The following is a 17376-nucleotide window of genomic DNA, read 5'->3' as shown; positions in this document are numbered from 1 at the left end:
TCATATGCGCTGGCACATAGGCTAATGTTTGTCTGAGTGGAATACGATGTTTTATCGCATCCCACTCGCTCCGATTTTCATGCCGTGTGTCTTAATAATAATAATAATAATAAGAAGAATTGTATTCATTTATATAGCGCTATTAATTCCACAGCGCTTTACATACATTTGCAACACTGTCCCCATTGGGGCTCACAATCTAAAGTCCCTATCTGTATGTCTTTGGAGTGTGGGAGGAAACTGGAGTACCCGGAGGAAACCCACGCAAACACGGGGAGAACATACAAACTCCTTGCAGATGGTGTCCTTGGTAGGATTTGAACCAAGGACCCCAGTGCTGCAAGGATGCAGTGCTAACCACTGAGCCACCGTGCTGCCCTTACAGTTACTCACCAAAAAAATTCCTTACATTAAACTAAATGGAGCTAGTAGGTGAGGTCATTAATAGGAGCTGTGATTGGTTATTATAGGCAACAAAGGACATTGCTAGTGTAAAGCTGGGTTCACACATAGCGACGCAGCAGCGATCACGACAGGCGACCTGACCTTATCAGGATCGCTGCTGCGTCGTTACATGGTCGCTGGTGAGCTGTCAAACAGGCAGATCTCACCAGTGACCAGTGACCAGCCCCCAGCCAGCAGCGACGCGTGGAAGCGATGTTGCGCTTAGTAACTAAGGTAAATATCGGGTAACCATTACCCGATATTTACCTTGGTTACCAGCACACACCGCTTAGCACTGGCTCCCTGCCCTCCTAGCCAGAGTACACATCGGGTTAATAAGCAAACCTTTGCTTATTTACCCGATGTGTAGTCCGACTACGTGTGCAGGGAGCCGGCGCTGGCAGCGTGAGAGCGGCGGTGCTAGTAACTAATGTAAATATCGGGTAACCAAGGAAAGGGCTTCCCTTGGTTACCCGATGTTTACTGTGGTTACAGCTTACCGCAGTCTGCCAGACGCCTGCTCCCTGCTCGCTTCAGTTCGTCGCTCTCTCGCTGTCACACACAGCAATGTGTACTTCACAGCGGGAGAGCAACGAGCAAAAAATGAAGCAGGACATTCAGCAACGAGCAGCGACCTCACAGCAGGGGCCAGCTCGTTGCTGGATGTCACACAAAGCGACAGCGGCGGGACGTCGCTGCAACGTCACAGAAAATGGTGAATTAGCAGCGACATCGTTGTCGCTATGTGTGAACCCAGCTTAAGAAGCTTCTGTGTGAGGTAATATGATACCGGTGGAGAGATGGATAGAGAGAGAGACAGACAGGGAATGACAGAGAGAGAGAGAGACAGACAGATAGGGAATGAGAGCGAGAGACAGACAGATAGGGAATTAGAGACAGAGACAGACAGATAGGGAATGAGAGACAGAGACAGACGGATAGGGAATGAGAAACAGAGACAGACAGATAGGGAATGAGAGACAGAGAGAGACAGATAGGGAATGAGAGACAGAGACAGACAGATAGGGAATGAGAGACAGAGACAGACAGATAGGGAATGAGAGACAGAGACAGAGACCGACAGATAGGGAATGAGAGACAGAGACAGACAGACAGGGAATGAGAGACAGAGACAGATAGGGAATTAGAGACAGAGACAGACAGATAGGGAATGAGAGACAGAGACAGACAGATAGGGAATGAGAGACAGAGACCGACAGATAGGGAATGAGAGACAGACAGATATGGAATGAGAGACAGAGACACAGGGAATGAGAGACAGAGACAGACAGGGAATGAGAGAGAGACAGATAGGTAATGAGAGACAGAGAGAGAGACAGTGACAGAAAGACAGGGAATGAGAGACAGAGACAGACAGATAGGGAATGAGAGACAGACAGATAGGGAATGAGAGACAGACAGACAGATAGGGAATGAGAGACAGACAGAGACAGACAGGGAATGAGAGACAGAGAGGAAGACAGAGACAGGGAATGAGAGACAGAGACAGACAGATAGGGAATGAGAGACAGAAAGAGAGACAGGGAATGAGAGACAGAGACAGACAGGGAATGAGAGAGACAGACAGGGAATGAGAGAGAGACAGACAGGGAATGAGAGAGAGACAGATAGGGAATGAGAGACAGAGACAGGGAATGAGAGACAGAGACAGATAGGGAATGAGAGACAGGGAATGAGAGACACAGGGAAAGAGACAGACAGAGGCATCCAGACAGACAGACTACATGCACAGTTACACACACTATACATTACCTCATCTTGCAGTTTCTGATCAGTGAAGAGCAGGAGAGAAACCACGGGGACTTGCACGGAGGCTGCTGCAGCTGAACAGCAGGACCTAGATGTTCACTAGTCATGTGATCAGGCACATGATCAGTTAGATGACAAGTCCTTTACCGCAGCGTCCATAGTACATTTCCTGTCCTGCACCAATCACATACATCAGTGCAGAGTAGGAGAGAGGGCAGCTCTCTATGAGCAATTTGGGCCCCCTCATTGCCCTGATGTCGGCCCCGCCCCCTGGGGCCCGGTGAGCTGGGGTGTGAAAGGGAAGGAGCCTGGGCAGTCAGCTGCGGCCCCCCTCCTGCCTCCAGCTCACGGGCCCGTAGCAGTGGCGTGGTCTGCCTCTATGGACGGTACGCCACTGCTGGTGAGGTTTCAAGCATGCTCCCTTATCGCATTAAGGTTTCCTGATCAGGAGAAGGTGGTGTTATTGTTAGAGGGTTTTCTGTGGGTTTTCAGATTCCTTCTTCTGTCTTTTGGATTCTGCGGATTTTATGGAAAAAAAAAAAAAAAAATCTCCAGGTGACTTAGTTGTATCCAGCAGGAGTCGTATGTCTGTTCCCCCACCCATTCCTTTCTTTGGTCTCTCTGGTTTTTCTGGATTTGGAAGTTTTTTCCCTGTTGGGGGTGGCTCCGGAAGAGGGAATAAGTTTAGACTCCTTCATCACGGGTACTACCCATAGAGGGGGGGTGGTTGGTCACTTTGGTATTGATGCAGAGTTTTGCTCGGTAGTTACACAATGTTCGACAATGCGGAAGAATGGGTGTCGTTGTTGTGGCAGGGGGGCCCTAATGGAAAAAAACGGATTTGGAACCGGCATTTGGTTTTATTGCTGGTCTATCCTGACAGTGTTCGCCTTCTCGGCTGCTTCTGGGACAGGGTGTATTTTGTTGACAGGTGCCTACCTATGGGCTGTTCATTGTCGTGTCATTGTTCTAATTTACTTCCTTTTGGGGTGTGTGGTGTGATACGTTTCGGGGTTTTTTGAGTCAGTTTTTTTTTACCGGGATGATTTTTCGGTGTTGACCCCATGGGGTTTTTGGGATTTGTTGCATTATTTTTCCTTCACCACAACAGCGCCACCAGAGAGATAGGTCCGCCCATCTTAGGACAGGAAACCCACTGAAATAAAAAGGGCGGCTCCTCTCTCTCGCATCAATTTTGGTTTCCTGTCCCAAGATAGGAGACCCAGAAGAGCTGTGGTGCTGCCACAGTGAAGGACGGCGTTTCCAAGGTGAGACAATCTCGTTCTGGAAGGAGACAGGGGGAGATAATTTTCTTCCCCTGTGTGCGTTTCTTTCCTGCTTGGCGTCCGGTGACTGGCCCTGCAGCATATGTACCGGGAAGGAGTCAGCGGCGTTCCTGTCTCGGCGCCCGGTGGCTGTCCCTGCAAGATTCGCCGCTCCATCTCCCACCTGTGTCCCTGTCTCAGCGCCCGGTGGCTGACCATGCAGATGGAGCCATGCGGCGCAGTGATTCCACTGCCGTCAGGTTCCGTGTCCGGCGGTGACGTCATCGGGAGCCGGAAGTCGCCTCTGTGCATGCGCGGTAGGCGCCAAGATAGAGCTGCCCACCGTTTCTCTGCCTCCAGGGCATAAAGGGAAGTTGGAGGCGCTCCACGTTGCTCATCCTCCGGATTCACTATGGAGGAGCTTAGGGAAGAATCCCAGGAGCGTAAGCTCTCTTAAAAACACCCGCAGAAAAGCAGGCACAGCATCGTGGAAGTGGTGGTAGTCTCTCCAGTTGGGGATGTCCTGAAAAGAGGTCTTCAGCTCCACACAGGAGTCCCAAGAGACGCGCTCATTCGCCCGACTCGATACCGTATGGCCAGCTGTGGGTGACTGTTTGGGGTTACCTATTCCCTTTAATAGGTCTCCCTTCTTCTTCTTTCCTCTATTCTTAGGACAAACCTAGGAAGAGGTCAGAGAAGACTAAACATGAAGGGGTCCTTTACACGTTGCAACATCGCTAGCATCGGCTAGCGATGCCGAGAGCGATAGTACCTGCCCCCGTCGCACATGTGATATGTGGTGATTGCTGCCGTAGCGAACATTATCGCTACGGCAGCGTCACACGCACATACCTGCTCGGCAACGTCGCTGTGACTGCCGAAATATCCCTCCTCCAAGTGGGAGGTGCGTTCGGCGACACAGCGACGTCACCGTGACGTCACTAATCGGCCGGCCAATAGAAACGGAGGGGCGGAGATGAGCGGGACATAACATCCCGCCCACCTTCTCCCGTCCGCATTGCCATCGGGACGCAGGTAAGGAGATGTTTGTCACTCCTGCGGGTTTACACACGGTGATGTGTGGAGCTGCAGGAACGACAAAAAACATCGTACCTGCGGTCGACCCGACATTATGAAAATGACCGACGCTACACAGATTACCGATTTTCCACGCATCTAGGATTTACACGTTGCGATGCCGTTACCGGCGCCGGATGTGCGTCACTAACGACGTGACCCCGACGATATTCCAGATGCGATGTCGCAACGTGCAAAGTACCCCAAAGAATGTGCCTTATGTAAATGTGCCGCCCCCACACCAGCCGTCGGACTGCTCGGATCCGGACCTGCAGTGTGGCTCGAGGGATTCTTCTGGACCCCGGGGCTCGCGGACACTTCAAATAAAAGGGGATGTATTTGTACGGGATTTGCCGTAGACACTCTGTGACGCCACCCACGTTGTGTGGTGAAGTGTGGCACCACCGCTGCTGTTGTGGGGTACCCAGGGGCGATGGGATGGCAGCTGGATGTTAGCCCTTCCGTGGGTAGGGATGAATTCCCCGGGGCCCAGTGTCTCTGTGCTGAGAATGGTGACTGCAGGGGCCGGCACGCCTGGTCAGACCGAGGAATATTAGTTTACTCACGGTTGAAAGAATCACACAAGTCCAATGGTAAACCAAGGTGCTGGTGGCCGGCCACCGCGGCCGGGTGTATTCTGGTCCCTCACCCGGGTTGATGGTCTGTGTCACCTTCCTCTGCACTGTGTTTCGGTGTGTCGGACTTCCCGGTGTGGAAAACGGGTGTCCGCACCCGGTACTTTGTTGGGAGCCTTGCCCGCTGACGCTGACCCTTGGGATCTACCAGGCCCTGGCGGATGCCCTATCCCTCTCGGTGGGTGGTTATCTGCTTTTGGGACTTTGGTTGGGACAGGACCTATAATCCTGTCCTCAATTGGTTAATTAGCAAAGTCGGTGGTTCCGGTTCTCTGCTTCAAGGTCCAAGTACCCCCTCTGTGCACGTTTTTTGGGTCAGTTCTCCGGTGTCTGTACCGGCGGGCTCCAACCCTGCCCCGGTCCACCTCGGATCTCCGGCAGCCATCTTCCCATCTCCTGACAGACACGGACCACCGTCTGCCACCTAGCCAGCACGCCGGGGCTCCAACCTCGACCCCTTTCCTTTCTGTATTTTCACTCCACTCCACTTCGACTACCACCTCCACTACACTGACTTAAACACTCTCTACTGACTTAAAAACAACAACTACTCTTTTCCCGCCCGGGTTCTCTAGACCCCTAGGTGGGCGTTCTCCATCTGCCTGGTCCCACCCACTGGTGTGTCTGTCCTACCCTGAGGGGGGTGACTAGGTTTGGTTGGCTGGTGTAACCCTGTGAGGGAAGGTGTTGTGCGGGGGGCCTATTCTGTGAGACCATCTGGGGGTGCCAGGGCATCACATAAATCCCCGCTGCCCTCTGACTGCCTGAAGAAATCATGTAAATTCTGTATGCAGAAACGATTGCAGAGGAAGCACCAGACATTGCAACCAGTCTCAAGGAAGTCATTAGAGGTCAGGGAGTCTCAGAAGCACCTCAAGCAAAACCAGAGTGCAGGATCGGGAGTCCGGAGAGGCCTCAGACTCAGTGTCCGGTTCCTCCTCATCGTCTCCGGGTTCATCTTCCGAGGACGATGTGGGGGGCAGATCTTGTTTTCCTGCTGCTGAAGTTAATCACCTGGTAAAGACGGTCAGAGCTACGATGGGTCTGGAGAGAGAAAGGATCCTGAATCTGTTGAGGATCTAATGCTCAGAGGACTGGAACATAAGCGGCGGCGCTCCTTCTCTCTCCATGACAAGGTTAAGAGACTGATAGCAGACCAGTGGAAAAAACCAGATAGGAGAGCTAAGGCTATGTGCGCACGTTGCATTCTACCCTGCAGAAATTTCTGCAGCGATTTGAACAGCACACGTTCGCTTCAAATCGCTGCAGAAAGAGTCCGTAGTGAAAAAAAAAAAAAAAAGCCGATTCCATGCGCTCTGAGTGCAGCCCCTCCCATAGACAGAGCAGGAGCTACAGGCAGAGCGCACGGAAGAAGTGACATGTCACTTCTTAGAACGCACGCTTCGGGCAGCAGCCGAAGCGCTGCACTCTAAGACGCCACATGCGCACGTCTCCTGCATAATCTTCATAGATTATGCTGGGGACGCAGGACGCATGCAGTTACGCTACGGTGCAGATCGCAGCGTAACTGCATGCAAATACGCAACGTGTGCACATAGCTTTATCCCTCCGTCTTTATTTAAAAAGAAGTATCCCTTTCAGGAGTCGGATTGTTCCTTCTGGGATCATTGCCATATGTTAGGTCCGGGTGATGGTGGATCCTCTGGGCCGTGCACCGGACTCCCCCAGTGAGGCAACCTGGAGCTAACCCCTATACAGGGACTGTCCAGTCACCCCACCAGAGGGCCTAGGTACACGGTAGCCGGAGTACTAGCGGGACCGGGATAGCGTCCCTCAGGGAACGGGTAGAACGGAGTCTTTAGAGCCACAGAGTTCTTGGAGACAATCACGGGAGTCCGGTACGGTTGCCAGTTAGGAAGCTCAGACGGGATCCGGGTTAGCTGGATGTGACGGGGAGGCAGCCGGGTGAGGCCGGGGATCACAGACGGGAACAGGCTGACGTAACGGTGGTGGGATTCCCCGCTGACGGACACCGGAGGACCTCTTGGCAATCCCGGATTCAGGAGCCGGTTACGGAGGCAGAGTAGACTCTACGAAAGAGACAGAATTAGCACAGGCAAGGCACAAGTGAACCTGGACTCCTAGCTTGCAGAACTTGTAGAACAGGCGACGCCCTCCAGGCAGGAAGCTCCTAATGTACCTGACCCTGACTGATGCAATATCCTGTTAGGGAGTGCTGGGCCTTTAAGAGGAGGTCAGTGACCGCGCGCGCACCCTAATGCTCATGCGCGACGCCCGGGTGCCGGAGGCCAGAGCAGGGAGCGGTGCCGAGGAGGACGTGTGGCTGGAGGCAGGGGACCCGGGGACTGGAGCAGTGAGTGAGGAATGACGTCGGGACCCGGGGAGCGTGACAGTACCCCCCCCAGGCCCCCTCCCCGCAACCGGGACATGAAGGCACGAATCGGAGGAGTACCCACGTTCTCCCGGGGTTCCCAGGACCTATCCTCGGGACCATAACCTGCCCAGTCAACCAGGAAGTACTGCCGTCCCCTGACGGTCTTCATGGCCACGATATCTCTTACCGCATAGACGTCATCATCGGCTATGGGAGGAGGAGGACTACCATCAGAGGAGAAGGGACCGAGGACAACAGGTTTCAGCAAGGACACATGGAAGGAGTTGGGTATCCGCATGGAGGGCGGAAGCTGCAACTTGTAGGATACCTCGTTGATCTTCCTGAGGACCTTGAAGGGACCGATGTACCGCGGACTCAGCTTGTACGATGGAATCTTGAGTCGGACATACCTGGAGGCAAGCCAGACCAAGTCCCCAGGAGAGAAGCAAGGGGAATCAAGACGTCTCTTGTCAGCATGTTTCTTCATTCGTGCAGCAGCATGTCCCATGGAGGTCTTGACTGAGGCCCATATAGCGGAGAAGTCTCTGGCTAGGGCATCTGCTGCAGGTACATCGGAAGCTGGAGAGACTGGTAATAGCACAGAAGGCTGGAGACCATAGACAACATGGAAGGGAGAACTGGAGGTGGATTCGCTGACCTGGTGATTATGAGAGAATTCAGCCCACGGAAGGAGCGTGGACCAGTTGTCCTGGTGGGCGTTGACGTAGTGACGAAGGAAGGTGGACATGATCTGGTTGACTCGTTCCACTTGTCCGTTTGACTGAGGGTGGTAGGCAGAGGAAAAGTCCAGTGACACCCCCAGGTGTTCACAGAGAGCCCTCCAGAAGCGTGAGGTGAATTGTGTTCCTCTGTCGGACACAATATGGGCAGGAAAGCCGTGCAGCCGGAAGATGTGTTGTATGAAGGCGTCCGCGAGCTCTTGAGCAGAGGGCAATCCAACCATAGGAAGAAAATGAGCCATTTTCGAGAACCGGTCCACCATGACCCAGATAACTGTATGACCGGAGGACAGGGACCGGAGTCCCTGACAAAGTCCATGGCTATGTGTTGCCATGGAATGGAAGGAGTCGGGAGAGGGAGAAGAGGACCAAAGGGCAGGTGCTTAGGCGTCTTGTTCCGGGCACAGGAGGAACATGCAGAGACGAAGGCGGTGACATCCGTACGAAGAGACGACCACCAATAATGACGGGCGATGGCGCCGCAGGTTTTCTTCTGACCGGCGTGTCCGGCCACTTTCGAGGAGTGTCCCCATTGGACCTTGAGTCGGTCAGTCTCCGTGACGTAAGTCTTCCCAGGAGGGATCTGTGCCAGAGAGACGGGAGCCACCGGGATGACCTTGCCAGGACAGATGATGGGCTGGTTTGGCTCCTCCTCTTGGTCCACCGGAACGAAGGACCGAGACAGGGCATCCGCCCGTACGTTCTTGTCCGTGGGCCGGTAGTGTAGCTGAAAGTCAAACCTGGCGAAGAAGAGAGACCAACATGCTTGGCGCGGATTCAGCCTTTGAGCGGAGCGTATATACTCCAGGTTTTTGTGGTCAGTATAGATGATCACCGGGTAAACCGCTCCCTCCAAGAGATATCGCCATTCCTCCAACGCCATCTTCACAGCCAGGAGCTCTCGATCACCAATGGTATAATTGCGTTCTGGAGCTGAGAAGATCTTGGAAAAGAAGCCGCAGGTGACCATCTTCCCGGTGGCGGACTTCTGCATAAGTACGGCCCCTGCGGAGGAGGCGTCAACCATCAGGGTGAATTGGCGGTTCAACTCAGATCGGTGAAGAACGGGAGAAGAAGCAAAGGACCGCTTCAGAGAGCAGAAGGCGGCTTCGGCATCGGGTGTCCAAGGCTTCGAATTGGCCCCCTTCTTGGTCAGGGCGGAGAGCAGAGCAGTTAGGGTCGAGAAGTGAGGGACGAACTGGCGATAGTAGTTAGCAAAGCCGAGGAAACATTGGATGGCTTTTAGTCCCGACGGAGGAGGCCAGTCGAGGATAGCAGAGACCTTCCCGGGATCCATTTGCAGACCGGTGTCCGATATCACATAGCCCAAAAAGGGAAGGGATGATTGTTCGAACACACACTTCTCGTGTTTGGCGTATAAGCGATTCTTCCTCAGCCTCTGTAGCACAATCTGCACGTGCTCTCTGTGGGTCCGTAGGTCTGGGGAGTAGATTAAGATGTCGTCCAGGTATACGACTACACAGACGTAGAGGAGGTCCCTGAATACGTCGTTCACCAGCTCCTGGAAGACTGCCAGGGCATTGCAAAGACCGAAGGGCATCACGCAATATTCATAGTGCCCGTCCCGGGTGTTGAAGGCGGTCTTCCACTCGTCCCCAGAGCGTATGCGAACCAGGTTGTAGGCCCCACAGAGATCCAATTTGGTGAATATACGGGCCCCTCGGAGCCGATCGAAGAGTTCAGGGATGAGAGCCAGGGGGTATTTGTTTTTTACTGTGATCTGGTTCAGTCCCCGGTAATCGATACAGGGCCGTAAGTCGCCTTCTTTTTTCTTGACGAAGAAGAAGCCCGCACCAGCCGGGGACGAGGACCTTCGAATAAACCCCCGTACCAGGTTTTCGGTGATATAGTCAGACATGGCCCGGGTCTCAGCAGGGGACAAAGGGTATATCCGTCCCCGAGGGGGTGTGGTTCCCGGCAGAAGGTCAATGGCACAATCGTAGGGTCGATGTGGAGGCAATACCTCCGACTCCTTTTTATCGAACACATCTGCGAAGGACCAATAGGCTGGAGGAAGACCAGGTAAGGAGTCCGGGGCCGGAGGACGACGGACGGGCTGGACTGACTGAAGGCAGTTATCATGACAAGATGGACCCCAGCGGATGATTTCTCCAGTCCGCCAGCTGACCGTAGGTTCATGTGCCCGTAACCAGGGTAAACCCAGCAGAAGCGGACGAGACATGCGTGGCAGAACATAGAAGGCGATTTCTTCGGTGTGTAGCGCACCGATACGCAGTTTCACAGGTTTGGTGACGAACAGGACGGTGTCAGAGAGGGGTTCCCCATCCACAGAGGCTATCACAAGGGGTGTCTGCAGCGGGGTGACAGGTACCTGGTACTTGTCCACTGTGGCCTGGTGGATGAAGTTGCCCACTGTCCCGGAGTTGAGATACGCCTCTGCCGTGAAGCGGGTTTCTCCTGTTGTCACCTGTACAGTCCATGTCACTAGGTCAGAGAGCTTCCCAGTACCTAGGGTGGCCTCTCCTACCAACCCTAGGCTTTGGCGTTTCCCAGTTTCTCTGGGCAGGCACGCACCTGGTGTGCTCCGTTTCCACAATAGAAGCATAGGCCCTTGGCGGCTCGTTCTGCTCGACGCTGCTCGGAGGACCGTAGCCGGTCCACTTTCATGGGCTCATGGATGGAGGAGCCAGAGAGCACGGATGAGGAGAGGATAGGCTTCTGTGGAGAAGCGGAGTGCCTTACAGGGCGCCGCTCGCGGGACATTTCTTTAGACCTTTCTTGAAAGCGGAGGTCTATCCGGGTTGCGAGGGCAACCAGGGCATCCAAGGTGGAGGGGACGTCTCGGCCGGCCAGCTCGTCCTTGATACGACCGGTAAGCCCCTCCCAGAAGGCGGCAGTCAATGCTTCATTGTTCCACCCTAGCTCAGAGGCTAGGGTACGGAACCGGATAGCATACTGTCCCACTGTCAACGACCCTTGTCGTAGTCTGAGTAGTGAGGAAGCCGACGCGGAGGCACGTCCGGGTTCATCAAAGGTGGTACAGAAGGTATGTAGGAAGTCCCGGATGTTGTTGGTTATGGGATCTTCCTTCTCCCACAAGAAATTCATCCACGCCAGTGCCTCGCCCTCCAGGTGGGACATTACAAAGGCCACTTTGGCCTGGTCACAAGCAAAATGGTGCGGTAGCAGCTTGAAGTGAAGCGAACACTGGTTCACGAACCCCCGGCAGGTCTTGGGATCCCCGGTGTACCGGGGCGGAGAAGCCAGTCGGAGTTTTGAGGCCCGGGGGGGGGGTCTCCTACGGGGTTCGTGGACGTGGCCGTGGTTGACAGGGACATGGCGGTTGTCTGCAGTGTGTTTAGGCGGGTATCCACTGATGTCATAAAAGCCAGCATACGAGATTGTGTTTCACGTTGGCGGACCAGTTCCTGCTGCATTCCGGCCAACTGGGGCGCTAGTGCTTCGGCGGGATCCATGGCCTGTTCTATCTGTTAGGTCCGGGTGATGGTGGATCCTCTGGGCCGTGCACCGGACTCTCCCAGTGAGGCAACCTGGAGCTAACCCCTATACAGGGACTGTCCAGTCACCCCACCAGAGGGCCTAGGTACACGGTAGCCGGAGTACTAACGGGACCGGGATAGCGTTCCTCAGGGAATGGGTAGAACGGAGTCTTTAGAGCCACAGAGTTCTTGGAGACAATTAAGGGAGTCCGGTACGGTTGCCGGTTAGGAAGCTCAGACGGGATCCGGGTTAGTTGGATGTGACGGGGGGGCAGCCGGGTGAGGCCGGGGATCACAGATGGGAACAGGCTGACGTAACGGTGGTGGGATTCCCCGCTGACGGACACCGGAGGACCTCTTGGCAATCCCGGATTCAGGAGCCGGTTACGGAGGCAGAGCAGACTCTATGAAAGAGACAGAATTAGCATAGGCAAGGCACAAGGGAACCTGGACTCCTAGCTTGCAGAACTTGTAGAACAGGCGACGCCCTCCAGGCAGGAAGCTCCTAATATACCTGACCCTGACTGATGCAATATCCTGTTAGGGAGTGCTGGGCCTTTAAGAGGAGGTCAGTGTCCGCGCGCGCGCCCTAATGCTCATGCGCGACGCCCGGGTGCCGGAGGCCAGAGCAGGGAGCGGTGCCGAGGAGGACGTGTGGCTGGAGGCAGGGGACCCGGGGACCGGAGCGGTGAGTGAGGAATGACGTCGGGACCCGGGGAGCGTGACACCATAAAATAGATGTGGCGGTGGCTAAGACGGCAAGGCAGTCTTCCCTACCATTTGAAGACCTGTGTTCCTTGAAGGAGCCGCTGGACAGAAAAGCAGATAATTATCTCCGCTCTGCTTGGAAGTCGGCCACAGGAGCACTTCGACTTGCAGTGGCCGGTACCTGTGTATCTAGGTCCCTGATGGTCTGGTTGCAACAGCTGGAAGATCAGATTACAGAGGAGGCCCTGCGGGATCAGATCCTCGCTAACATCCCTTGTGCCAAAGGATCAGCTGCTTTTTTGGCCGACGCTTCAACGGATATCCTTCGTTTATCTGCCAAGTCAGCGGCTTTGTCCAACTCAGCACGGCGATCGCGCTGGTTGAAGGGATGGCCGGGAGACTCGCAGTCGAAGTCAAAACTATGGGCTTTTCCTTGCGAGGGTTAATATCTCTTTGGTAAGCCGCTTGATGAGATACTAGAGAAAGCGGGAGATGTAAAAAAGGCGTTTCCCACTTTTTCCTCTGCCCCCTTTAGGATGAAGGAATTCGGTAAGGGAAAGCAACCCGCGTCCAAGGAGGGGTGGAGAGACAACAAGAAAAAGAGATCAGGCTTCTTGTTCAGATCTCCTACGGACAGTAAGAAGCCAGCTCGGTGATACCTCTGTTCCGGTGGGAGGTAGACTCTCCTCCTTCTACCCTGCATGGTGCAACATCTCGTCCAGTTCTTGGATTCTTGGGATTGTTAAAGATGGGTTACAACTGCAATTCCATTCGACCCCTCGGGGGTCATTCATAATAACATCGCTCGGCAGGTCGGAAGAAAAACAACTTGCGTTGCAGCAGGAAGTAGAGGGCCTACTCAGGAAATCTATTCTGGTAGAGGTTCCCAAAGGAGAAGGCGGCTCTGAGTTTTATTCTCCATTGTTCCTAGTAAGAAAACCCGATGGATCGTTCCGGACAATTATCAACCTGCGATGTCTTAACAAACATTTGGTGTATCATCACTTCAAAATGGAGTCTGTGAAATTGGCCATAAAACTACTGTTTCCAGGGTGTTTCATGGCGGTTCTGGATCTCAGAGACGTGTATTACCATATTCCATTTCATGTTTCCCATCAGGAGTTCCTCATAGTAGCCCTTCCAATCAGTGGTGTAATACGAGCGCTTCCCTTCGGGTTGGCCATGGCCCCGAGGGTCATTACAAAGGTGGTAGCAGAGATGATGGCTCACATGCACAAAAAAAAAAAATCCTCATCGTCCCATACCTGGACGATTTTTTAATAGTGGGGACTTCAGAGTCACACTGCAGGTCCCAGATTCTGGTAGTGATCTCCATGCTACAGACATTGGGTTGAATTTTGAATCTAGAAAAATCAAAACTAGAGCCCTCCACAAGACAGGTTTTTCTTCATCGTTCCTTATGGGAGACCCAGACCATGGGTGTATAGCTTCTGCCTCCAGAGGACACACAAAGTACTACACTAAAAAGTGTAGCTCCTCCCTCCTAGCATATACACCCCCTGGATCACCAAATACAGCCAGTTCAATGCTTTGTGTTCAGGAGGCACACATCCACACATGCATTCTCATCTGATTTTCATTTTTGGAAGCGTTTGAAGAAAAGCGGGTCCAAGCCTGGACTCCCGGCATGTCCCTTCTCACCCCACTGTGTCGGCGGTGTTGTTAAGGTTGATTTCAGGGCTGGAGCCCTTTCATGCCGCGCTCCTTCACCATCCCCTCGGGCTCTGGCTTGAAGTGGGAGCCAACACGGTTCTCCCTGCCTGCAGGAGACCGGTCTCCATCCGCAGCCCGTATGGATCCTGCCGGACGGAGCGCTCACCCCTCAGGGACATGGCCCTGCGTCTCACAAGCTAAGTACTGAGACGTTATTACCACAGAAAGTGGTCTTTCCAGGGGTCCCTTGTACTTTATATGTTGGGGAGAGTGTGTTATGTGACTGTGTTAACATTTCCGGCCGGTTCTCCAGTTTTCACCGGAGAACCGCGCCGATGGTGCCTGCGCGCTGGTCGCATGTTTAAATCTAGGCCCCGGCTTCGCCTGAGGCCTAGTTTCGATTTCACTGCCCCTGCATGTCAGTCATGCAGGGGGACAGTGCGGCTCCGCCCAGCGGCTGTTCAGCACAGGGAAGGGACACTCCTCACTGAGGAAAGATTCCCTCCCCTGTATACCTCATTTGCCCTCCGGATCCCGCTCTCAGAGTAGGCCCCGCCCCCTCTCCTCGCTCCGGACGCCATTTTATCAGCGTTCTCATGCATGTCTGCATAACCACATTGTGACACTGGGGGCCTGGGCTGGGGGATCTGGAGGGCACAGAGATGTCTCTATGTAAACGGTCTGGCAAGCCACAACCTCCGGTTGTGGAGCTGCTTATATACTCTGTTTATATACTCTGCTAGGGGTCATTCTGGCCAGAGCCCCCACTTCTGCGGCATGTCTCACATCAGAGCAAGGCTGCAAGGCTGTTCTTAATATGCACTGCATGTAGGCTTGTACTGCCTGTACCGAGCACATAACCACATTGTGATGCCTGCTCTAACATAGTGGTGCCTCAGCCTTGAAGCTCATCCCCAGTGGTCCCTCCGGCTGCTCCGGCTCCGGTGGCTGAACCCCCGGCTTGGGTTGAATCCCTCTCTCCAGGGGACAGCTGTCCCGGACACTGCTGAGCATGCATCAGCCTCCTTCTCAGGGCGCTTCTGCTGCCACGGCTCGCTCAGCAAAGCTCACAGAGGATTCTTCATCTGGTCTCAGACCCCGTCCTCCTAAAATGGAGACGCAGGGTCCCCTTTCCTTCCTCGTCCCGCGGCTCTGATTCACGAGCTGACTCGCAGGACGAGGAGGATGCCTTTACTACGGGCTCAGACGCTACTCCATGTACCATTTTGCCCGAAGGTGACGCAGATGCTAATCATTTGATTGCGTCCATTATATTTGTACTGGACCTCAATCTGCCTGTATCAGGGGAGCAACCCCCTCTGGCAGAAAAGCATCAGTATACCTTGCCTAAGAGAACGGGGAGTGTGGTCTTTAACCACTCCAGTTTTTCAGGCCACTGTGACCAAACCCAGAGCCTGTCCTGACAGACGCTTCCCAAAGCGTGGTTCTGATGACCGTTCCCCTTCCACCAGAGGTGGTCAAGGAGTGGGCTCAATCACCATAGGTGGACCCTCCGGTGTCTAGACCTTCAGCCCGGACAGTTGTATCAGGGGCTGATGGCACCTCTCTAAGGATTCCACTGTCCGCCAGGTTGACCTTCTGGTCAAATCTGTATATGAGGCGGCAGGGGCCTCGTTCTCCCCATCTTTTGCAGCAGTGTGGGCTCTCAAAGCCATCTCTGCTTCTCTAGAGGAGATGCATTCCCTCTCCAGGGACTCTATGCCCGAAATGGTTGCCTTAACCTTCAGGCTTCAGCCTTTTCATCCTATGCCCTGTCTGCCATACTGGAGCTCTCACCGCACGGCGGTGGCTTCGGCTAATTTCCTCGCTATCCGAAAGGCTCCTGTGGCTTCGAGAGTGAGGCAGATGCTTCTTCAAAGAAGTTCCTTCGTGGGCTCCCTTTTGCTGGGACCAGACTATTCGGTGAATAACTGGATGAAATTATTAAGAAAGCGTCTGGCAGGAAGAGTACTTCCATGCCACAAACCAGGAAACCTGTCCAGGGCAGGAACCAGTCGAGGTTTCGTTCCTTCCGTTCCTCCAACTGGTCGTCTTCTAAGCCCTCGGCCTCGTCCACTAACTCAGCCAAGGACCGTGGACCAACTGGCGCACGAAGCCGCGTCCTCGGAAGACCGCAGGAGCTGCTGCCACTAAGGCAGCCTCCTCTTGACTATCTGGCCGCGCCAGCAACGTCCTTGGTCGGTGGCAGGCTCTCCCACTTTGGTGACGTGTGGGTTCAACACGTCTCCGATCAGTGGGTGCGAGATACCATCTCCACGGCTACATGATAGAATTCTATCCAGCCCGCCAAACAGATTTTTTCTGTCAACTCCCCCCTGCTCCAAGGCCGCCGCCTTCTCACAGGCCGTGGCATCCTTGCAGGCCAACGGAGTAATTGTACCGGTTCCCGCCCGGGAACGGTTCAGAGGTTTCTACTCAAATCTCTTCCTAGTCCCCAAAAAGGACGGTTCCTTCCGGCCCATCCTGGATCTCAAGCTTCTCAACAAGCATGTTCAGGTGCGGCATTTTCGCATGGAGTCTCTGCGATCAGTCATTGCCTCAATGACCCAAGAAGATTTCCTAGCATCCATCGACATCAGAGATGTCTATCTGCATATGCCAATTGCAGTTTCACACCAGCGTTGGCTACGTTTTGCAATCGGGGAGGAACATTTCCAATCGTGGCTCTTCCCTTGGGGTTAGCCACGACCCCTCGAGTATTCTCAAGGCCATGGCAGCAGTGGTTGCGGTTCTGCACCTCCAGGGGTTGGCAGTGATCCTTTTTTCCTGGACGGCCTTCTAGTCAAGGCTTCATCCAGTGCAGACTGTCATCGGAGTGCCTCGCTCACTCTCGCCACTCTAGCCAATTCGGGTGGCTTGTCTTTCTGTCCAAGTCCACTCTGACTCCGCTCACGTACCCAGGGATGCAATTCGAGACTCTGCCGGCACTTGTGAAGCTGCCCTTAGTCAAACAGCAGTCCCTCCTCTGGCGGTGGGCTCTTTGCTGAGGCCCCGCCGTCGTTCCATCAGGCACCTAATGCAGGTGTTGGGTAAGATGGTGGCGTCAATACAAGCGGTTCCCTTGCCCAGTTCCATCTGCGTCCTCTGCAGCTGGACATTTTCCGCTGTTGGAACAAGCGGACTTCCTCCTTCCACGGGTTGGTGGCTCTGTCGCCACAGACCAGGGGCTCCTTTCTGTGGTGGCTTTGGCCCCTCTCTCTTCAG

General features: G+C 54.2%; 1 protein-coding gene across 1 annotated transcript in view; it reads left to right on the top strand.

Annotated features, from left to right (window-relative positions):
• The first annotated feature begins 12677 nt into the window (after positions 1 to 12677).
• LOC142302352 (telomere repeats-binding bouquet formation protein 1-like) overlaps positions 12678 to 17376 on the top strand; it is a 152269-nt gene continuing 147570 nt past the window's right edge. The window contains exons 1-2 of the mRNA XM_075343411.1: positions 12678 to 12817; positions 13013 to 13113. Of these exons, the coding sequence (XP_075199526.1) occupies positions 12678 to 12817; positions 13013 to 13113 (241 nt within the window). The remainder of the gene's footprint in view (positions 12818 to 13012; positions 13114 to 17376) is intronic.

Source organism: Anomaloglossus baeobatrachus, chromosome 4 (genome assembly GCF_048569485.1).
Source record: "Anomaloglossus baeobatrachus isolate aAnoBae1 chromosome 4, aAnoBae1.hap1, whole genome shotgun sequence".
In the NCBI taxonomy this organism is placed as follows: Eukaryota; Metazoa; Chordata; class Amphibia; order Anura; family Aromobatidae; genus Anomaloglossus; species Anomaloglossus baeobatrachus.
Note: the sequence above shows the minus strand (reverse complement) of the source record. Positions and strands in the feature narration are given on the sequence as shown.